General features: G+C 42.5%; 1 protein-coding gene across 1 annotated transcript in view; it reads left to right on the top strand.

Annotated features, from left to right (window-relative positions):
• Positions 1–20,617, top strand: part of SPATA5 (spermatogenesis associated 5) — a 170,397-nt gene extending 149,780 nt beyond the window's left edge. Inside the window, exons 15-16 of the mRNA XM_008635751.2 lie at positions 13,502–20,172; positions 20,423–20,617. Of these exons, the coding sequence (XP_008633973.2) occupies positions 13,502–13,678 (177 nt within the window). The 3' untranslated portion in view covers positions 13,679–20,172; positions 20,423–20,617. The remainder of the gene's footprint in view (positions 1–13,501; positions 20,173–20,422) is intronic.
• Positions 20,618–24,103: the final 3,486 nt, after the last annotated feature.

The following is a 24,103-nucleotide window of genomic DNA, read 5'->3' as shown; positions in this document are numbered from 1 at the left end:
ATGGTTAAGTTGACCCTAACCATGAAGTCTAGTGCTGATCAGAGATTTCAAACCCACTCTTCTGTGTGCAGAAATGTCAGTGTGAGCTCATGTTGAAGCAATATAGACTTGATTAGGATCTTCTTTTAATCGAGAAATCATATTACAAAATACATCTGCTCCCAATAGTTTTAAGAAGTGCCTTGTGGCAATTAAAGCAATCGCTTGCTCAGTAGATAATACCAGGAAGAAATGTAGCACATTTTACTGGGTTTTTTTTCTGGATGTATATACTGTGTTAAAGAGAAGGATCATCAGTCCATCAATAGCACATAAATTAAGAAGTCCCTTGGTGGTTGATTTAATAATCTAAGTAGGATGTACTAGCTAAAGGAGAACTGGGAAGTAGCGTGTACACTTACTGCAAGGCTGTCAGGCAGTACTTAGTTACAAATCTTGCAAAACTGAAAAAAACCCACCCTGATAAGATTACTAAGACATGACAAATGCCAGCTATAAATAGATTTTTGATTTCCTGCTCCTCTCTTCTTTCTCCTGCCCTTCGCACTCCGCTGCAGTGTAACCAACTGTCAGGGTTGTGCAGCTCCTCCAGGTGAAGGGCAGCTCTTGATATATTTGTGATCATTGTGTGAAGTTCTCCTGTTAGTATGTGGTCCCCGTTTTAACCTCTTTGCAGATTCCCCCGATTATCCCAAATCACTTTCACATGGAGCTGAGGTTAAGCTTTATTTCTCTTGGCTTGTCCCTTCCGTAGCAGACACTTCGTCTTCACTTTGAAAGGACAAAGCGATGTTCAGCTGCCTGGGCCTGCGCCCAGCATTTGATTTATACATTATTTAATTTCCTTTAGAAAATTGGAAGCAGAACTTCAGGAGTGGAAGTCAGTCCTTTTCATTTGTTTAAGGATCTTTTAGGGCTAATATAATCATCGATAGTAGATGTCAGCATGATTAGGGTGACTTAAGGTAAAGCAAGGAAAATTGAATACCAAGAGAAATTCTTTTGCAGAGGAGAGGGTGCCAAGATTTATAGCTGTGCACAACATCTGTGGGTTATGAATTGTGGCATTAAAAAATGAAAATAGAAAATTGTCGGGTTTTTGAGTGACACATTGAAAACACCTGCCTCCCCTGGCTGCAGGCTAGGGCAAGAAAGGCTTGCACCCTTTTCGTTACATTTGCAGTCATTCCTTGGACTGTGGGTCTCTCTGGAACTTAATTCAACCAAGAAACTAATTCTACAGAAATTCCTCACTTAGTCCGGAGGTTTGCATTTGGGCTGACGCTGCATTCACTCCTGCAATTAGGTCTGCACATGCCTCTAAGTGACTGCCAAGACAATTTGAAAATTTCTCATGCAGTGGAGTCAGGAAATTAAAAATTAACTCTGGAAAGGACATCATATAATATTTGGCAGTGTGGTTTGAGTGCTGTGTCCACTGAGGGGTGGAAGGTCCTCCTCAAAAAAAAAAAAAAAAAAAAAAACAACCCAAAACTTGAAATATGTCTTCCATGGGATTTTGAATGATCCACAGCTGAGGGAAATATGGGAAGGGGAAAGGCCTGTGGCATACGTGTGCTTATGGATACAATATGACTTATTTGTGGCCTTCAATTTAGCAAAATAGCATTTAATGACACAGAGTGAGAGTCCCACATTGTTTCAGGCTCCCTGGTGCTACGGCTGCTGTTCCCAACATGGTTGTGTGGGGGAGGAAAGGGGCTTCAGTGCCGGAGTGTCACTGTGGGGCTGTGCCCATTCCAAGTCTCAGAGTTATCCATTTGATCTGTAAGTCACTTGATAAACAGGAGGTGCACGTTGCAGCACAAGAGAGGCTTTCTGAATCACAGCCCTTTGGGATGAAACAAGCACCTTCCCCAGTCTGGGCTGCTGAGGGAAGTACCAGTCGTGTGGTGTCATGCAAAATGAAAGGAAGGAATAAAGACCAGCTTCCCCATGAGATTTCATGCATTTAAAACTTGCTCACACCATAAAAACCAAGTGATTGATATCAAAGAATCTTCCAGATAACATGAAAAGTATTAAATTTGATACCACATGGGAAATGTTAAGAACATCTCCTGATCTTTGTGGTACTGAACAATTACAAAGCTGAGAGAAAATATTATTTGGTTTTTGGGTCAGTATGGAAAACTGCTTCTGTGGCATATCCTGTATGTGCTGCCTTCATTCTTTTGGTCGCCTTTTATTGTGTTTGCAGAGGGGTTAAGACTTTCTATCTGAGTCCTACAAGACTGTCTGTACCTCTAACATGAAATGAGTAAACACAATACGCAAGGAAGTGGAAAGTTCACACTTTCTCATGCACATAGGCAATTCCTGAGCAAATCTTCTGAACTCAGCTCTTGACAAGGGTCTGGAAACAATTCTGGTTTTAGATATCCACACAAGGCAGACAGAGCAGCATCTGCTAAGGACAAAGTCAGTGTTACAATTAAGGTGTCCTTTTTTTACCACCCCATTGACTCATGGCCACTTGGCATGTGCTGTTGGATGCTGTCATCCTTAGAGTCCTCCTCTGTGGCACGCAAAGTGGGCTGCTGGGTGATTCCTGAGCCTGTTAAATAAGCGGGAATGACTCCGGGGAGTGCAGTTTTGCTTTGTTGTGCCATTATATAACTTGGCCACACAATTCAGCACAGTAAAATATTTATGGAAGTTCAGGAGAAGGCATATGTGTGCTGCAGTCTCTAGTGAGAGGAGTGCACCCACAGCACTGCAGGTAAGAGGAGCAGATGATTTTTCCTGTGTATTCACTCAGCTTCCCCCAAAAGAAGACTGGGAGATACTTTGAGGATCCAGGCTTGCATATTTTGTGTAGAGGGTTGCAGTACTGCCTAAGGCTGCTATTCATTCTTACTTCTCAGGCTATAGATTTGAGGGATGTTTAAGATCTGTACAACCCATGGTACTGGATTGTTTTTCTTCTAATTTTCTCATTTTGTCCTTCTTCCCTTCTGCCAAAAGCCTTCCCAGCTCCTGTTTGTCTTTCCTGTTGCTCGCTGTAATAGTTGTTCCTTTCAGCTTTCTTTCTTCCTTTCTCTCTGTAGCTGTTTGGACAATTCCTTTGGATACAACTCCTTCCTTTAGTAGTGGAAACTGGATGGGGAGCAGAATTTTTTTCCCTACTGAATTTAGGTTCTGGTAGGCAAAGCAACCCTACAGCAGGAGGCAAAAAACTTCAATTTGGTGACTTCAATTTGTAAGTGTCCCTCAAAGTATCCCTTGGGATCGCTTTGGGAGTGTCCTGTTGCTGGTTTCACTAACGTTTCTTTGTGGATTTTTAGGGTCTTTCAGCTGTGGTCTTCAGTTCTGTTATAGTTTCTCAGCTCACTCTTGTGGCATCCTTCTTTGGGCATCATCCCCTCCTCCCTTGAACACTATTAAGCATAAATTTCATACTTTTCTGGCCTTATATTGTTTGAGTATTCTGCTAGCCTGCAAATTCTTAGAAGCTGAAATGGTGTTAACATTAAGAAGCAAAGCTGCACACAATGTGGAGGAAGGGGAAGGGAGACTCCTCTGCATCCCCCTATGCGTATTTGCAGAAATGCTGAGGGTAAATTTTGAATGTAAAGCATCTTTGTGAAGAGAAATTCAAGTGACCCATTTTCTAAGTCTTCACAGCGTTGGAAATTTGCATTACATTGTCTTGCCTAGACAAGGAAGGAGGGGGAGAAAACCCAAGAGACCAAGGAGGTTTTTGCAACAACATGGCACAAATTGAGAAGGAAGTTACAAATATGAAAGAGAAGAGTTTGTTAAATTAGATGTTAACCATGGAGTAAGCAGATCTGGATGACTTTCAGACGTTACATGGATTCAGTTTCCTCAGCTGGAGGAGGGCACCCAAATGACAAGTTGTAATGTTAATGGTGCAAAAGCAGACACTGTAATTGACTTTCTGTTCCATTAAAATATACCCCTTCCATAAATCCTTAACTCAAGGTAATAGTTGATACCCCACTTTTCTTGTTCGACATATTTGCATCATTTGTGGTTTCTTTTCTCGCCGTAATTGCTTCATTTCTTTTTTTGCAGAAGCAAAACCTGCATTAAAACTTGAATAAGTTCTTTACAGCATTTTTTGCTTCCTCCTTCAGGAGTAACAACCATACACAAAGGCATTTTGCTGGGGCTTAATGCTATTGCTTTCTAGGTCTTCCTGTCCTCCCAGATACACTCTGCCTCCCTGGAATACAGGCATGTGGTAGCCCTCCCTGATTTTCCTGGGCAACATGAGCAGCTGGGTGCTATGGGAAGCTCCAAGAGGTAAACTTAGAAACAGCCTGAAATTCCTCAGGTTTCTGCTGAGGAAATAGATACTCCACAGGAGACATCTCGCACCTTCCAGGAACTGAGAACCCAATAAGTAAACGCTAGAGAGCTTACATTAAGGACATTACTAATTTTGCAATCCAAAAGCCTTATGTGTGTTCTCCCCAAATGTCTTTTCTCACCTCCTACCTCAACTCAGGATGTGTATGCATGTGTCATAGGGAGACACAGAGAGTGTAAGTCTTATTATTGTAGGATTTCTGTGTTTTCTATCCAAATTGACAGAAAAACTAAGTTTCTAGAAGATTTGTCATTATCCTTAACTTAGTGAGTTTGCCTTTACTGTATTGTATTATGATAGCTCATATGTAGGTAACTACAGTTGCTATTTCTAACCTGCTGTGTAAAATCCAAATCGGGACAATATTCACCATGGCTCCAAAGACAGGGCGAAAGGCAGAGTTTAAATGAACCCATGAAAAAACAATTTTTTTTGCTTTCCTTCTTTGCTAGTTGGATCCAAAAGTTTAGGGCTATAGCTACCTTTAAATGGTGATATAATGTAATAGAAATGCAGCCGGAGCTGAAAGGAGATGAAAGACAATAGAGACTGGCTGTGCTCTATTGACCAAAAAAAAAATATTTTTAGGGAAGGGAGAGCACTTCTCCCAGTTCCTTTTGCAGAATTGCTTTTATTTGCTTTGTTTTGATAGGAGTCTGAGGCCTCTGCTCAGATTAAACTTGAGAAAGGAACAGCAAGAATTACTTTCCAGTGCAAGAAATAGGGAATATGCTGAACATATTCCCCAACCTCCTAAGTGCCTCAAACTCTGAAAAGCAAGCAAGCAAATGCAGCAAGCGCTTAACACCTCCACCCTGATAGGTTTCATAAGGTAGGAGCTCCCAAATCTGTTTTGTACAGGTTTTTTTTCTAGGTAGAAACTCATGACAGCCACAGCTAATGATGAAGTCTTCTAGTTTTAAATTTTTAGTTACATAATCCAATCTCTCTTGCCGGTGGCGTTCAGCAGAATACCCTTGGCTCTGTGTCCCGGCCCTCTGCAGCAGCAGCAGACTGTGAGTGAGAACACAGGATTCTCTTAATTACTTTTAATTAAAATGAGTGCGTGCACACACACACACATAGAAGGACTCTGGTTTTCTAGTGGCTTGGCTTCCTTTTCCTCATTGAAGGGAAGAAGTTAAACTTTCCCATTAAATGTTTATATAAAAATGAAATAATTCTGAGGTTAACCAGAAATGCAGCCTAATCTTGTATAGAAACATGCATGAGATTTTTGGGGAGGTTGGTTTTTTGGGGTTTTTTTTAGTTGCATAAATATAGATGAAACTTGAAGTTGGCAGAGAGTGCTGTTTAAAAATATTCAGTCCCAGCATGTAAAAACTCGTTTTGTTATGGAATTCCTTTGTGAGAGGTGTAGCTATGCCATGTCTCTGCCAAAGTGATGGGAGCCATATCGGCAGAGCGCCTCTTGGAAAATAGCTGCGTTTTGGGCTTGTAGTTACAAAATTGAAATCGGAATTTACATGTTTTATACATTGCTTGGAAGGATACCACATCTAGTAATATTTTTAAGAGAGTGGAAGAAAGAAAAAAAGAAAGCTTGCAGATGGAGCTGAGGCTTCGCTCTGTTAGAACATGTCGGGATGAGCAGAGGTATGTGTGATGACACTTAGCATGTACCACTGAGAGCGCTGCTTTATTCCCCTTAGCTGTCATCATGTGCTGGAGTTATGATACATACACCTAATTTTGGCTACATACCTCATCTTTCCCTTCCCTGGGCATGTGTGAGCCCAGGGAATAACAGGAGCTACTGATACATGTGATGCTGTCTGCTGCCTGGGCACAGCCCCTGCTCAGTTTCTGGCACTGGAAGAGCAATTAAAGGCAGCATTTTGGGGTCTCTCTGCCTCAGTAATTGTTGCCGTGATTGTCCCACAAGTGCAGCTGACCAGTTGTCTGGCTCAGCTCTTGGCTCACCTTCAGCTGAATCTGAAGCTTGGCTGAGACCAGGAGGAGAGAGCAGAAGGTGGACTTGGTCTTTGCTGTGGCCACCATGGAAAGGGCAAGTGGGAACCCCCATCCTGGTTAAATCAGATGTATTCAGGCAGCAGGATGGCTTTGTGTCCCTGTGCAGCACCTCAGGTAAGCTGTGGACACCCACATGCGTGGTCACCTGCACATCAAGCCACAAAATTACACAAATAAGCAAATGGTACATTAAATTGTGAAGATCTGGGGCAGACTGCTCTGAACTAAGGTCACTTACAGACATCATTAAAGGAGCTGGTTTTATTCAATTACATGTGCTTAACAATTTCTCATGAAAGGAATCAGGAATAGCAGAGATCATTTGCTCAGAGACACAGGATACACATAATTATAGAATCACAGGATGGTTTGGGTTGGAAGGGACTTTAAAGAACATCTTGTTCCCCCCCCCTGCCACGGAGACTGCTCTGAACTAAGGTCACTTACAGACATCATTAAAGGAGCTGGTTTTATTCAATTACATGTGCTTAACAATTTCTCATGAAAGGAATCAGGAATAGCAGAGATCATTTGCTCAGAGACACAGGATACACATAATTATAGAATCACAGGATGGTTTGGGTTGGAAGGGACTTTAAAGAACATCTTGTTCCACTCCCCTGCCACGGGCAGGGACACCTTCCACTAGACCAGGTTACTCAAAAAGTAATACCTGTCCTTTCCAATTAAGAATTGCAAAGATGCTGCTTCACCAGTGCAGACCTCTTTTAAAGTATGCAGTCCAGTGTCTGCTTATACCAAATGTCTCTTTAATAAACAAGGAAGAAAGAAGTCTATATTTTTATAAAAAAATAATATCTAATTATAGACTATCATTGCTGAGGGTAGGAACTCATCTGTTCCAAGGCAGTGTTCCTAAATACAGAACCATAGAGATGTAAGTGCTTTAACTTGAGGAAAGCTAATAACATTTTACAACATAGCTGCTTGGAGATCAAAGAGGCCTCTGTCTCACTGAGGCACTTGTGTGGCCTATGAGGGCCTTGCACACTTCAGCTGGGAAAATTTTATGGAGCAACAATCATGTCCTAAGCAAATCCACTCCATGGTTCAGTACATGAATCTGAGGAGTGAATGGATACTGTCTGAAAAGCACGATGCTAATACACTTAATCATTTTCTGCTTAGAACACATTATCTTCCCTTTGCAAAATGCCCAAATGTATAATTTGTATAATTTTGCCCAGAGAAGCTGTGGATGCCCCATCTGTGGAAGTGTTCAAAGCCAGGTTCTGAGCAACCTGGTCTAGTGGAAAGTGTCCCTGCCCATGGCAGAGGGGTTAGAACTAGGTAATCTTTAAGGTCCCTTCCAACCCTAACCATTCTTTGATCCTGTGATCCATGCCATTTAAATCTACAGATCATAGAAGTGAGCAGAATGAAGAGATGCACATACAGGGTGATTCTTTGTCTTTTTAAAAGATAGGTCAAAATTTATCACAAGCTGATCAATAATACCATAGTATTGGAAATTTTTTCCTCTATACAGAACAAGATTTGTAGCAGTCAGTAACAATTTCTCTGTGCAGAGAAGAGAAAAAACCCGTGTTTTCTTGTCTTTCCTTGGTTTATACATGAAACAGGGGAGTCAAAACACAAGAGAAGTACTACATTTAAGCCTTTTTGAAACACATCAAAAACTTCACCTGTCAGCAGCTAAGACCGTCTCAGTTTAGCCCATTTTAAAGAGAAAAATTGATATTTGTGACATCTTAAAATTGCAATCTTATCTAGGGCAGGTCTCCCCAGCAGCTCTCCGCTCCTGGAGCACAACATGTCTTGCTTGCTGTGCTCCCCACTCCTCCCATGCTGACTTGTCGAATCCCCCCTGAACCCATCTCAATACCCCAGCAGCAAGCTAAGGCTTTTTTTTTTTTTAATTTCTGGATTAGTTTTGTGAGGGTCTGGTGCATTGAATCGGTGAATGAAAGGGCCAGCTTAGCGCCGGAGCCAGCACAAGAGCCGGGTGGGAGCCCGCAGCCGGCAGCGGGGGGTGCCTACACAAAGGAGAAGGGGGAAAGCGGAGCCGTGGCGCCCCACACTGAGCAGGAGTGACCTGCTGGGGGGTGGCACAAACCTCGAGGTATTTTTACATCTCTGCCCAGCGCTGCTTTGAGCCCCCTACAAATCCCTTGTGGGAAGTCGTGCGCTGCTGGAGCTGCATTGAATTATTTATGTGGATTTTCGAGTACAATCAGCAACCTCTCCCAGCTACTCTCTGCCTACGGAGCAGCTTCTCGCTTTGGAAAGGCGTCCATGCCCTCCTTTTTCCTTAGTCTCAGATGGGTCCCGGGAGCTTTCCGACTCTACCCGTTTTGTGGGGATAAGTCTTTTGCTCCAACAGAGCAGCTCCTGGCACAGGGGTAGGGCAGGAATTCGCCCGAGTGAGACACAGATGTCCAGACCCGGGGGTTATTCATGTCTTTTTTCAAATGCCGTGTGTGAAGCTTTTATCCCTCCCTGGCTGAGCGGGAAAGCGGGAAAGGCGAGTCCCCAGACCTGGTCCCGGCTCCCTTTGAGGTGCCCGGCGGGCGCTCAGCCTCGCAGGTACTGCTCCGCCAGGAAGCGCCCCAATTTGCGCTATTCACAACCCGCAGGGCACTGTTCTTGTTTCCAGGCTCCTAATCCCTCTCTCACACACAGTCCCTTACAACTTTAACTGGCGGGGTGGAGGAGCGAGTTAAAAAGGAAGGAAAAAGGAAAATGAAACACAATGTACGGCCGGGCAGTGGCTGCCAGTTACGGCATACACAATCGACACCAGCTGCAGCCCAATTAAACCCGACATTCACAGGTGTTCCCAGCACACTCGGCCCTAACAAAACCACTTTCTTGAAAATCGAGTCTTTACATCTAAGCTGTTTTTTTTTTTTTTTTTTTTTTTTTTTTTTTTAAGATATTCTTTAAAGCTTTTTAGAACACTTTAAATACAAAGAAGCTGAAAGGGACTTTGAGCCCGCTGGAAAGAGTTGGTGCTTAATACCAGAATGGGGGAGATCGCCCAGCTGAATCAGCCAGTGTAACCATTGGTTTCGAGGGAAAGATGGGCTATGCTAAATGCTGTTTATTCAGGGAACAGTAACTGGCACCGGGCATTTTATTGTTGCTGGGAGTGAAATGGGGAAGGAGGGAACGACTAGGTGTAAATCCTTTTCTTCTGGGGCGCTCATCATTGTTTGCAGCATAGCTGTGAGACGGTATGTGGCTTTGCTTCTTACTGATCTCTGTGTGGTGGCTCAGACAGCAAATTTTAATCCTCCTTTCTTCCCAGGAAAGCTTGATAGTAGTGCCTTTTTGGCTTTGAAGCACAATTCTAGATTAATTGTTTATTTTCTGATCTTAAAGCACTTACTGAGATGATAAATCAGTCCTTTAAGAAAGTAATGTACTGTTTTTCATACATGAATCCAAAACTATTCCCATGCTAAGAGACGGCTGCAGGCAGCAGATGAATGCATCAGTCAGTAAATTGCTCTGACTCCACTGAAAATGAGGATTCTATTTGTTAAATTTCCATTTATAATGATAATAATACTAACCAAACTAGGGGGTATTCTGGTACTCATAGATTCAGCAGCTTTTTACCCCACGTGGCTGGCTCTTCATTGCTGCAGTAGCACCCATGTAGTTACAGTAGTTACAGCTTAATTACCTGGTGCCTAGTCTGTTGTTTAATCACTGCTATGTCTGACAATCACTTCATGTCTTCATTACTGCGTAGCAGTGGGTGCTGAAAGCCACTCTGGATTTAGATGCAGTCACAAAATATCTATTTTGTCCCTCCATACAGTGAGCTGCAGTTTCGCCTTTGGAACAGGACTAGGATATTATTCCTACTCCTCACAAAACCCAGAGATCTAAAAGAGTGTGCTTTTATTTGTCTTTTCTTTTTTGTATACTGAAAAGGTGAAAATCATGATTCCTTGTATTTGTATTTGGAACTCATTAAGAATTGCCTTGCAGGTAGGTAATGTTGGTTCTCAGCATTCATTTATGGAGACAGGCAGGGGCTATTCATCCTACTAAATGCAATGGAGAGAAAAGAATCTCACCCAAGCTTCAAATTCTCAAATAATTTGGCCTAAATTAGGTACTTGGGAAAAGATATTGGAGGCAGTGTGGATAATTTTCTGAGAAAAATACACAAATACAGTGATAAGAAAGGAACTGCAAGCAAGCCAGGGACAGAGCTATGGCCTGGTACAGCCCCTTCTGTGCCCTTCAGGCACTCAGCAGTGAGAGTTCAGGGCAGAGCTAGCCAAGGTAACAATGGCAGATGGGAAGAGGGATGGACAGGTTGGGCAGGAGCAAGGTCTGAGTCACTGAGGACTCGTCAGCTTGCAAAGACTTGACTGAGAGGGGATGAGATAAAACTCTGTAAAATCATCAATGGTACAGGGAAGTTGAACAGGGAAGAGCAGATGAATCACCGTTCTCATAACACAGGAGCTAGGAGGACTTGCTGAAATTGCCAGATTTAATACAAACAAAAGTGCTTTTATTATATAAGGCATGATTGGACTGTGGCAGTTGATACAGGATGATCTTGTAGAGGCCAAAAGGAGAAGAGATTTAAGAAAGTTACAGGAGAAATTCATTGGGGATAGGCCTGTTGCAGGGATTTGAAGATGATGATCTGTATGCAGCTTCTGGCTTTGGAGTGCTGCTAAGCCTGGGAAAGATCCATGTCTTGCTGCAAAGGGTCTCCTTCCTCTGCTGTCAGTTACAGCCCCTTCTGCTGCCTTCCCTTTTTGCCTCAATCCACAGAAATGACATTTAAAAACCCTTCAGGTGCTCCATCTGGTAAGAAATGTCCTAACATGGCTGTGACAAGGAATCTCCACGACAGACCAGTGACCTAAGGCCAATAATACCTAATTCACCACATGAAGTCACTCTCCTGTCACTGTGGCTGCACTACTACTTGTGTTTGCTTTCCACGAGTGATTTAGTTTTACCAGCTAGTGAGAATGTTGTAAGGACTTTCATTCTTTTTTTTTTTTTTTAAAGTTTGCATACTTGAACAAAGAAAAATAATCAGACTCGCCTTGTTGAATCTCTTACCTCAGAAACCTGATCCCCTGGGTTAGACAAGGAAAGGAAACAACTCCATGTGACTCTGTGACCAGACACGAGGTCCTAAATTTTCAACACTGTGCCATAACACCTGCTGTTTATTACTCAATAATACAGAAAAGATTTAGTCCACAAAAATTCTGAGTGCAGCCAGGAAAAGGGAGAACAATAATTCATGCCTTAAAATTCTTTCTTCGTGCTTTAAAACCAGATGAAATGCTTTTGAGAAGCCAAAAATAAACAGTTTTCTGGTGTTTCTTCATGTCTAGTGATTTTCAGTTATCACAGAACTTGTGGCTCAGTCTTCAAGAATAAAATTAAAACAAAAAAAAATCCTTTGGAGGTTAATTATCATCGCTGTTACTGATAGTGTTGGCAGGGCATAGGGAACAGGTGAAAGCATCATCAGAACTATCAGCTTCTGGGCGAATTCCTCCCGAGTGTATCAGTGTACAAATGAAATGGGAAGAAATGGGATTGGCAGTGGTGTTCCTTCGGTTTTGGATGTGGCGACTTGACAGTGTCTCATTCAGCTTCTCCTTCAGTAAAACAGCTGCTGACAAGTGAACACCTTGTCAGTGACACCCTGCTTCAGCATTTCATGCTGTGGATGGATGATGGTCTCTGTGAGAAGAACAGGGCACTCAAAACTTGCTGGACTACATTTGGGGATTTTTTAATAATGCCTGTGAGAACTTCCAGAGGGTCTCTTAATTTTGTGGCCTTAGTGCAATATTTATCAAGGGGAAGTGGACCCTTCCTTCAAAGGCCAGCGTGGGTTCAGAGTCCAGGAGGCTTGGGATCTGTTTTTCCATCAAGAGACTTCTCCCTTGTGAAAGAATTCTGGGTTTAGTGGCAGGCTGGGAGTGCGGGGGGAGTTTGATCTGGTGTGGGTTTTTTCTTTAAGTAGCTTAATATTCCTGTTAGAGATGGGGACATAGTCACAATGTCTGCTTAGAGAAAAACCTGCACCGAAAGACCAGGGCCTCTCTGTTAACTTTCTGGGTGATGTATTACTGATCTCCACGAGAAGCTGGTGCACTAAATCTCAGCTGTGCTTCCACGTTCAGCTGTCTCTGAAGTCCTGAAAAGCATTAAAATGCGTAACAGCAGTGTTTAGCTTTGGTGCTCATTAGAGCAGCACAGAACTAATAGTAATATTGTTGTAACTTGACAAAGCCATCTAAATCCATGCATGTTTTCTTGTGAAAGCTTCCTAAACATGCTGCTAAATCCCCTAAAAAGCTACTAAACGGCTTTGGCAACCATTAGTAGAGCATAAGCGGGGGAACTCCTTTCAGTAAGTGAACAAACAGAGAAAATATGCTGAATAGCTGGACAAATGTGTTTCAGCTGGCTCTTTCATTTACAGATATAAGGGAGCAGTCAATATCAATCACTGTTTTCCCTGTTGCACTGGAAATCACAATATCTCTTTTCATTCCACAAGCTCCTTTCACCACAGTAATGTGTCTTTAGAGTGACACTGGCATCAGTCTGTTTCCGCTGTCTGAAGTCCAGAGAGCTTAAAAACACATTGCAGAGTATGAGACCTTAACCCTCCTCCCCTTCCACACAACCCTCTCCTCCGAGCCTCCTTTTGGAATTAATTGTTTTTATTTCTTTCCCAGTGCAAGGCTGGGAAAGAAAAGTGCCCGCAGAGCCTGGGAATATCTACTCTTGCACTTTGGGGATGGAAAAATATATCGCTGGTGGTTGGGATTTGAATTTATCAGGTGTTGTGGGGAGTTTAACACAAGGTAATATGATTAGCGAGTTAATTTGCAGCATGCTGTAATGTGAATTGTAGTGTAACTGTGGTTTGAATTTCGAACTACATCCTGTTTCTTGGATGTCCTAATCACCCACAACCTCATTTATTTAAAAAAAAATTTTTGGAAAAACTCTACTTGTGATTACTTGGCATTTGGAGTGATTCGATGTTCTTGTGTTCTCTTTCTTCAAGTAATGTAAATAACGACAACAACAATAATAATAATAATGATAATAATAATGCTGTGTGGTTGGTTTTTTATTGTTTCTTTGCAGATAACAGCAGTCTGCAGGGAAGCAGCCCTCCTAGCTCTTCAGGAAGACATCCATGCCAAATCTATCACGGGCCGGCACTTCCGGAGCGCGCTGACGGTTGTGAGCCCAAGGATTCCCGACTCGTTAATCCAGTTTTATGCAGATTACCAGCGGCAAAGTGGACTGCACGCGCTCTGAAAGGCAAATTAATACATACCCCATTCACTGTGTGAATGGCAGATTTCCTTTGTAAAGCTGTCAGAAGCCAAAGAGTTTTGTACTGTGAGTGAGTGGAGTGTCTGGAGTTAACTGAATGCAGAATTGCTGTAATAAAAGTCCCTGTGGGAGTTTTGAGTGTCATAGACATCATCCTAAATTTTAGATTTTACCATTTCAGTGGTATAATCTGCCTTTTAGAGGTAGTCAGATCTCTGGTTTAAGTCAGATTATCTCAGTGTATATCCATATATCCAAAAAAAGGATCAAATTCTGAATTTTTGGTAGATTCTTGGCCCTAAATAGAGAAGCAACAGAGGCCATTACTGCCTGATTTGTTCCTGCCTCAACCACAGTTTAAGCCCAGGGACCATCCCAGTGAGGTGCAGACCTCTGGAGTGGCCTCATTGCAAAAAATGCTTAAAATTATTGTGAATCTTTTGATTTATGATCTCCAGAAAAGCTGCCAAACAGGCTCTCTGAGATAAAGCCAAGGCATCCTGATTGATTACAGCCAAACATTTATCTTTGGTCTTCACCAACTCCTTTTTAGACATGCTGGCAGGTAGGCACCTTAAAAATTGTCCACCCCTTCACTAACCTGAACCCACTGCCACGTGTCAGCAGAAGATTCTTGTTGTTGATGTTTGTTTCCATCAAAATAAATAGGAATGTTGATAAATAAATAGGTAATTTAAAGCTGGCCACTGGAAATCCATAATGAATCCTAATTAATGAATGAGAAAACCTCCTTGCAAAAACTGTTATAAATGACCACCAAATACTTCAGGGACAGATAAAATCTTCTCAAGTTGTTTCTTTATTATATCGTCTGTTGAAATGATGACAGGTCCTTGTGGGCTCTCTGCTCTTACACTCGGGATGAAATGCAGTTAAGCAAACTAATATTCAGCTTTTTCCCCACAACAGAAAGACTGAGCTTGTCTAGTCCAGACATAAAAAGTTGAGGGAAAAGTAAACCAAAACCAACACAAACTTCAACAGAAAGGTAATTTCTTCACCTTGATTATGGTTTTTCCTCTCCTTACTTAGTTCCACATTGTAGGCATTTTGTAGCTTTTAAACAGAAATCTGCTATTTTTAAATGACAACTTTTTTATTACTCTCATTCTAACCTATTGTTGCTGTAATTAGCATTTAATTTATTGCTGTAAAGGATTAGAGGATGAGGAAAAGGGGGTCCTTTACTTAGTTCAGCTGATGTGTGTGAGGTTTTTTCTTTTTTTCATTGTTTGACTCTTTAATAGTCCAACAGACAGAGGGAATTAAGAAAATTATAAACTGGAAAAGTTGCCCTGGGGATCAAGACTGCATCTGAAACTACTTTATCCTTCTTTTCTAAATTCTACATATTCCAGCTTGGAGCTCAGGATGTGAACCATTCATCATAACCCTTACAGTTTTGAGGTTTCCAGAAATTAAATGCCATACCTTTATCCCCTGGCACTTCACTCCAGTGTCTGCTCCTGAAGGGAGGAAAGAGAGACTGCAGTTTTCCCTGCCAATAATGAATTCTGTTCGTGATTTTGTAGCCTAAAAATAACACTACGTGGTGCTCCAGATGAGTGTTAAAACTAGATGGCCGTTCCTTGGGAAGTGCTCAGGTTTATTGGGAACATGGACCAAGGAGTGAATGTGGACTGAGAAACTACAAGAGGGGCAGGTAGGAGCTGGCTGCCCTGTCCCTTTGTGGAATCCTGCTGCCATCAGAGGGAAATTTTGCGCATTGAATTTTAGGACATTAGGAGAGAATGCTGGCCCATGTCTGCTGCTTGTGCCTTGGGAAAAATCCCATCCCTGCAAACATTTATCCTTGTACCTGTATGGTGCCACATTTATCCACAGGGCACCAAATCTCTTGATACACACCCATATGCCTGAAGTGATTTTAAATGTAGGAAGCTCCCTTTTTTATCCTTGGGTTTGTGGAATTTGATTTTTTAAAAAAGTAAGACATTCTTTTAAAAAAAATAAGCGATGACAAATTTGCGAAGTCCCTGGGAGGTGTCTGTTGCTCCCAAAAAATTCTTTTTGGAAAACTTCGCCAGTCTGATGCCAGTCGGGATCTTACTTCGTCCCAAGCCACTGATAAATTGAGCTTTAAAGGAAGGTATGATGATTCCCTGTCTCTTTCCTAAAGACAGATCACTGTTACTGTGGATGAGCAAATTGAAACCCACTTACTAGAATTCTGGAAAACGACCAAAAGTTTGGTTTTGGTCAAAACACAGGGGCAGCGTAGCCCTTTCATAATCCAGCTTGGTGAGAGCTGTTGCACCCTGAGCCTCTCGTTGGAACTTACTGATGAGGGCACTGTAGGACAGAGCACTCCAGGAGCATCTCCTGTCATTTACAGGAGCGAGTTTTGCTTCAGAGCTGGCTCCTCACAACGTGTTTTGCTGAACACCTCGTGCCTTGGCACCCACTCAGATCTCTTGCACTGCGAGCCCATAAAAGCCTCAACACCTCTGTGCTGCAGAGCAACTCAAAGACAGAAGCTCTCTCTCTTCTGATCGGTTTTGTTGTTGTGTTTCCATGAGATTTCCTTTTAACGAAAGGATTGAGGCTCAGTGAACCTCAGCAGAGAAAGCATCTGAGAAGAACATCTCTGTCCCGTCCTCTGTTTAACTGATTAAACTTCCTAGGCTTACTTCTTTACGTTCTTTAGAAACACAGTCTTTTTCCTGCCTGCTATTATCTTTTGGGGCTGGTTTTTGGCCCAAATACTGCTTGAGTTGCAGAATTGTTAACATTAAATCAACTTTTCAACGTTTCAGGCACATTTTGTTTAAATACAAAGTCTACCTTTTTCCTCCAATAACAAGCTCTTGCAAAATGGCATAAAATGTCTTTTGACAGTTTGGCCAGAAATTACCAGGAGAATAATTTATGATCAAAAGGTGAAATTGTCTTCACTTAACTTGAAAAAAAGTTCAGTCCTGTGTTCTGCCTGATGCATAAAACAGATTTTCACTGCAAGTATGATACACAATTTTTAATCCTGGAAAAAAGAATGAAGTTTATTGTGGATAATTTTCCTGCAGCCTCTAAATGAGAGCAGAACATAAGTTTTACCAGGCTCAGGTGCAAAGGGACAGAATCAGGGAGAGAATAAAGATCATTTATTTCAAAGATGGTTATTCAAAATCATTGAATTTAGCCTTGTCAGCCCTTTCAAATACTATATCCTTAAAGCTGATTTTTGTGGATTCTGTATGCTGGCTCTCTCCTTTCAGCTTCATTACTCATTTTAAATGTCAAAGTGTGGGGATTCCCCTCCAGAAACTGGGCAGGTGCCAAACAATGCTCCTGCAACTGAGCATCCATGGAAGGTTGGGAGTGATGATTCCTGGTGAAGGAGGAGTCAGACTCTGCTGATGGAGTGTGGAGAGGGGAAAAGTGGAAGTCAGATCTGGTGTTTTGCCCTGTAGTGCCCAGGGAGATGAAGTTCAGTGATGGACACAGGTTGGTGGGCAGGAGAATTGTCTCTGCTTATTGTAGTCAGGGCTGTGTGGAGCCTGACCCTGAAGGGTTTTGGTTGTTTCTGGCTCTGCCAGAGAAAGCAGCTGATCTGCGGGTGAAACACAACTGCCAGCACTAGAAATGCCAGTGTCCAAGGGTTGTGGTATCCTAGTATGTAGTGCTAGAACTTGGGAGGAATTGGACCTGGAAGATGAAGAGTCACCACTGGAAGGTGTCACAACCTTGGCAAAAGGCCCTGAAAGAATTAGTAAAAAGTAGGCACAAAGAACTTGCCCTGCTGCCTGTGATCCCAAAGTTGGGATAAAACGGACTGTGCTTCCATTCACACTCCTGAGCCTTGGGGTTGCTCCTGCGCTGATGCACTCTAGGGCATAGGAAGTGGTTTGCAGTGGGATACATTTGGAAAATGGGTTTTGCATTGTGACCCTTTTGTATTTGTATTTAATATTGTTGCTATGGTTGTAGTGAAGTGCAGTAATTTTTGTCTCCTAGGAACCCCAAAATCTTTTGCTTTTGCTAATGCCCTTTTTTCCTTGACACGGAAGACAATACCACGAGTGATCTTAATGTGTGCAGTTTGATAAGGAGATTTCCTGAGGAAGTAGGTGCAAGAGGCAGAATTGCTATTGTGGCTGGGCATGTTTTGTCCATTTGGCAGGTCAACATCTGGAAGACAAATATTTCAGCTGAAACCTCCTCGTAATCTTGGGGTTTGTGTCTGCTCCTTCTGCAAGTGCTACCTGCTCATTTATTAACCTCCTCTGCTGGAAACCTTACCGTGCGTTTTCACCAGGGCTTTATGGGTTCTGTGTTAAACATTTTAAATGGTGTCATTCTTCCACACAGACTTAAATCCAACAGCTCCAGAGCCCTGATAGGAGAAGGAGATGTGTGTTTTCTCTGTTAACTGGCCTGCCAAGGACAGGAGGGGTGAGGGGGAGAGAGCCCCACTCTGTTTGCATGGCAGGACTCCAGCGAGAGTGCAGGTGTTGTGAGAAGAGGCAATGGCAACCAGATGACATTCCTTCCCCTTGAACTCCTTCCCCATTGCTCACACTGACTGTGCGTCCAGCAGTTGCACTCGATGATCTTAAAGGTTCATTTCCAACGTAAATGATTCTGTGATACCCTTCCAGCAAAACTGGAGGCTAGCATGTTGTTTGCATGTGCCTGTGTAAAATCCATGGCAGTGAAAGCTTGGGTTCCTCTAACTAGAAGATTAGGGGAGTGGAATCACTCTTGGCAACCATTGGGAAGATACTAGAAGATGGTCCAGACAGTGATTTATCCCAGCTGAGAGCTGAACTGCCTTTCTGGAGGTCCTGATGTCAGAAGAGGCCCTCAGCACTTACCTAGAGAAAGTGCCTCGAGGTAGATGGAAGGAATTGAGAGCAGCGACCCTCAATATATTGAGTAAAATATTTTATCAATTTGTGCAAATATATCCTGTTTGCATAAATGGTTCTGGAAATGCTGCTGGTCTTTTCCTCTCATACCTGTGTGTGTGGCATTAACCACGCACCCTGGGGATTTTTTTATCTGCTTTGCTAACACTGAGGAGTTTTCACATCCCTGTTTGGTAAAATGGCTCTGCATCAGCCAAGTGTGGAAAGGGCTTTGATAACGTTCAAGGTGAAACACTTGTCAGCTCTCACTTTATCCAGGAACGGATTATCTGGGCTGTGGAATAATGAGGTCATGTCTTTCCTTCACACCGCTGGCAAGAGCTTCGGATTTCACACAGGGGCAGCTGCTTACACCAAGCCTGCTCTGCTTAATGCCTTTAAAGCTACCCTGCTTCCCTGTCAGCGAGTTCTTCCCAAACTGAGGGTGTGAAACGTGCTCACACAGCCTCGTTTGCAGGGCCTGTGAGGGGGCTCCTGGTGCTTGGATCTCTGTCCTGTCCCAGAGCTGGGTGGGTGGGATGCAGGAGCACAGGATGTGAGAAGTAGAGTGACCTGTACGTTGCGACTGCACTTAAAATGTAGGAATGTGGAGCAGGATCTGGTGGGTGGGTGGACCAAAGCCATGAAGCTCTTTCCAGTTGTCCCATCAGCAGCTTGCGGTCTGAATCTGCAGCTTTAATGCTGCACTGTGGCAGTGAGAGTGGCCATGGACATGGAAGATCCCTAAAGCACACAAGCTGTGGGTGTTAAAGCCTATAGGTGCTTAAGTAGATTAGCAAACAAACAAATCCTTTAATATTCTGGAATGTTTCCTCACCACCTAAGTAGGGATTATTCCACCAAGACGGCAAATTCTATCCTTCTACCTAGTGTAAATTCTGCCTTTCAGAGAGCTGTGCTCTTTTATGAGCAGTACTCTTAGGTTTTAAAAAAAGGAAAATCTGAAAGCATATTGGAAGTGTCTGTGTGGATTTCAAGAAAAGCACAAAAATGGTAAAAAGAGCTGTTAAAAATGTTCAAGACCCTGTGAAAACCTAGGTTGCTGCAGTGCTGGCAGTAGCATATGTAGGATGCTACACCACAAAGGTTGCTACAATTTTATCCTTAAAATTTGTTTTACAGAACTCCCTACCACTTTATGTACAAATATGTGACACAACTCACCCAGCAGTTTCTTCTTAGCACTGTGAAAATATTGGTTATACGGTCAGCTTTCTATCTGAAACATGCAGAAACAACCAGTTACCTTGGTCTGATTCCACTTCCAGGCTTTCATCATCTGTGATTTTGGTAAAAAGCTGCTTTTGTTAATGTGTAATGCCTCATAGTAACCGGTTACACTTTTACTACAAAGGGGTGTTTTATTTTCCTGAGGGATGAATAGTAATCAAGGATCAGCTGGTAGTGCCAAGTGCCCTGATAACACAATTGGCTGCATACAGCTTTGTTAGGCCCCTTCCTGCACTGGCTGGCTGGGAAGACTTAAGATGTTGAGAGAGCTGTTCTTTACCTACTTGGCTGTTGGGGAGCTGAATTTTGGGAACACTTTGTCTGCTGGGTGAGGAGGTAAGTGCTGGCTTCAGAGCACATGAAGCCCTTACTGATTAAGGACAGTGAGGGGAGTGTGGGAGAGGGGATAGATGGAGAAAATGCTTGAAAATAAGCATGTGAATTAGAAAAATTACCCTGGAATTCATCACTGACTGATTTTAATGTGGAAGGGGGGGGGGGTTTGATGGAGTTGGAAGATAGGAAGTGGGAATACTGATTCTAATCAGAGTAGGGGCTGATTTGTGTTATTTTGATGCTGCTTTAGGTGAACTGAAGGAGGGCTGCAGTCACCATGGCCCTGTGGTAGGAAGTGTCTCACTGCTAAGCACAAAGTGGAATCTGGCTTTGATCTCATTAACCCCATCAGCACTGGAATAGCAGGTGTGTTTCTGGAGCTTGACTCTTTCAGGCACTTAAGGTGCATAGAAAAGTGGTAGAGATTACTTCAGAAAAAAAAAAGGTAAGACAAAGATCCTGCTCTTCTGATTTTTTCAGAAATTTAGTGTCCAGTAGTGGTATCAAGAGGGAGGAAGGGAATTCTGCCCCTTTTCTCAATGAGAAGAGGAGATGTTGGGGGAATAGAAATCTGAGAAGAAGTGGGGAGGAAAAGAAATTGCTAGAAAGCCTGTATGGAAAATTTTCTCCTTTCCTCTAAGTCTGCTCATTGTTTATTTTTAAACTTCACAAGAAAAAAAAAATGAGATGGAGAAGAAGGAAAACCCACAGCAACAATAACAAGAAGAGCATCTTGGATGGCTTTGCACAAAGGTGGGCTTTATGTCTTACAGTCAGTTCTGTTAGGATGTGACTTAGCCTGATATTTTGAAGATCCTCAATATCCTTAACAAGTGCCCTGTGCTGGATTTTAAGATGGGTTTATCCTGCTGGATTGTCTTGGGAGGAAGGGTCACAGCCACAGAAGTTGAGCCCAAGCTGTGCAGACTACTTTAAGATCTCCAACTTAAAAATAGGATATAGAAGTAAAATTCTGTGTTAGCTCTAAAATTATGCTGTTACATCAATTAAGGATCCCCCCTCATGACTTTGATAGTAGAGTGTTTGTGGAAGGAAAGTAATGGTGGTTATGAGTTGCTGAGCCCCTCCAGTTGTAACACACTTGCCCTGTCTTAAGTGAGGGCTGGAAACAAAACTCACATCATCACCTCAGGTTTTTAATCTTTGCAAAACATAATGAACTATTTTGAAAGGGTGGTTGGAGGGTTAAGCTAGGAAGGACAAACTGGTAGTGTAATAACATCTATATTAAAAATAAAAAAACCCAACTAACCAACACAGATGTAACGTGTTATATAATCTCTGTTAAACTTGCTCTGGGAAACCCTCCAAGAGCCAGTGTCAGTCTCCATTTTGTACAAGTCTGTACATAACCTTTGTAAGAATTTGTGTGAAGTTGGGTGGGGAAACAGAGAAAGACAAAGTTAGAACAGAATGTAGCCTGGCCAAAGCCTTTCTGCGATGGCGCATTCAGAGCAGGGACAGAGGGAGGTTTGCTCCTTCCTGGGCCTTCCCACCACGCCACCCCTCGGTGCAGGTGCTATCAGCCTCTGTTAGTTGCTAACAGATACAACAATTCATTTAATGACTGCTAATAAGTAGTATATATAACAAGATATGGGCTATGCTACAGAGCTGTTTGTTTTCCAGGACCTCAGTCACTGCCTGTCTCACCATAGATGGTGTTCACTTACCTCCCAGCAGAGAATAACTTGGAACAAAGTGGTTTCAGGCATGGTGTTTGGATACAGGGGGAAAGGTGCTGAAAACAGAGGAATTACAGTGATAAATCCTCTTGTGAAATGTGAAAGAAGCTTTTAACTTTTTTTGCTGAGCTCTTGTCAACTTCTGTCCTTTCCACCTTCCTCCTTCCCTGGAACTACTATCCTAGTCAGCTCTTCTTGTGACACCTTTGGAAGTCATATCTCTTAACGGAGGTGTTGCTGTGCTGCTTCCTTCCCATTACCTGCCAGGAAGGATTGTTTTCCTCTACACAATTCAGCAGAGCAGCCACTGGCGCTGAAAATGTTGATGGTGTGGAGGTGATTTGGAACATGGCAAGTTTCCTCAAACAAACAAGTAATGCAGTAACATTCATAAGCTTTGGCTGAGCTATCCTGCCATGAAATACACTGGGAAAATATTTTTTTCAGGCTTTTTTTCCTTTTACTCCGAGCCTAAGTTTAAAACAGAGCTGACGGACCAGCTGTCTCCTGTCTAAACTACCTTTAACAGGAACAGTAGAGCTGCTTTAGCTGTTCCTCAAGGAGCAAACAGGGAATAATTGCACATTTACTACATCTCTCACATTTACTTTGCATCTTTATAAACATAAACTAGGATACATTTGGGTATCCAAGTACCTAACAGCACAAGGAAAGAGAGATGTGATTTAGAAAATGCATGCCTTGGAAATTCTCAGCATCTCAGCCTGGTTTTCCTGACATGGTCTGTCCTTTCAACCTCTCTTTTCTTTGCCCAGGGAGGTCTGACAATGGGAATTGTCCCTTCCTGTCTTAGAAAGAACTCTCTGAGCAAATGATTCTTTCTGTGTCTTCCTGAGAAGTGCTGAGCACTTTATAGCAATTGGCACCCTGGAAAATTAAGTCTGCAGGAGTTAATGAGTCTACAGGAGTGTTTGTAATTGACTCAAAGTTGTTGTTTTTTCATGTGGCAAGTTCTAAAAAAAACAGCAGATGGTTTTGAAAGGTAATTCTTGACATGAGTCCAGCTCCAAAAATGTTGTTTTCCATTTACTTCCCATGTTTCACACTGTTTGTGTGTGATGAAATATGAGTAGCGCTACTGCTGAGCCGCTGTGCTCTTGGTAGGCTTGTGGTGAGAGATCTTTTCCATGCCTTTTCAACCATAGAAGAGTAAAAGAAAGGTGTGGTGTTGGTTTGTTTGTTTTTCCCCCTGTACAATACCTGCAGCAAAGACTCGCAATATGGTAAAATGTACTGAAAACAGGATCTTAGGTGCATAAAGGTTTAAATTTTCTGGAAATCGGACATTTTGAGGAGAATTTTAAAAGTCATGTTAGTTTGCTATGAGGACGGAGTGGTGTCTAAGTTCTAGCAGATTGATGTTTAGGTTTTGATAATTGATAATGGGTTTTGATAAATCTGCAGAGCGGAAATCCAGCCAGGTGGTGACAGCTATTTCACTACTCTGAGAGGTATGGACATAAATAATAGCTGAGCAGTTGACCTCAATATCTGCTGGAGCTGAAGACAACCTTTCTTGAATACTCTGAGGTCTCTGTCTGGCCTTCCATGTAGAAAAGACTAGAACCCCGTAGGGAATTGTTGTCAGGGATTTTTAAAAAAATTTTATTTAATAAACAGTACGGGGAATTGCTGCAAACACTGAGTTCAGCCAGGCAATGATGTCCATATCAGTTCTAAGCTAATATAAGACGTGTTTTCTAATTTTCAACTGGGCACACTTGGCGTTCTTATCTTTATTCAGGTGCTTCTTTTAGGCTGGATTATACTGCTGTAAATTCATGGAAAGATTGCTGTAGGCAGCAGTGCGGTCCCTCCCTTGGGAATGCTTTGGTATTACAGTGCTGCTCCAAGAAATGTCACCTTGCAGCAGCATCACTGCAGTGTTTTGGAAGGTTAGTGGGCAGGCTAATTTAGGAGGAAATTACATTTTCTGCTTTAATTTTAAAACTACCGAACTTGGGAGGCAATAGATACAGGATCCTGACTAGGGTTTGAGATACTTTAACCTGGGAATGTTTCAGTAGTAGATGTGGTTCTTGTACAATGAAATTCTTTGGTTTCTCAAGGACAGCATTTAATTGATATGGGAAAGAAACAAGAGTCACGGGAATGGTTTCAAAATGAGAGCTATTGAGGAATCTAAAAGAGGGACCACCCCCCCCACCACACACAAACACAGTTTCTGGTGTCACAACCCCCCT

This window comes from Corvus brachyrhynchos, unplaced genomic scaffold, assembly GCF_000691975.1.
Source record: "Corvus brachyrhynchos isolate BGI_N302 unplaced genomic scaffold, ASM69197v1 scaffold105, whole genome shotgun sequence".
NCBI classification, from domain to species: Eukaryota; Metazoa; Chordata; class Aves; order Passeriformes; family Corvidae; genus Corvus; species Corvus brachyrhynchos.
Note: the sequence above shows the minus strand (reverse complement) of the source record. Positions and strands in the feature narration are given on the sequence as shown.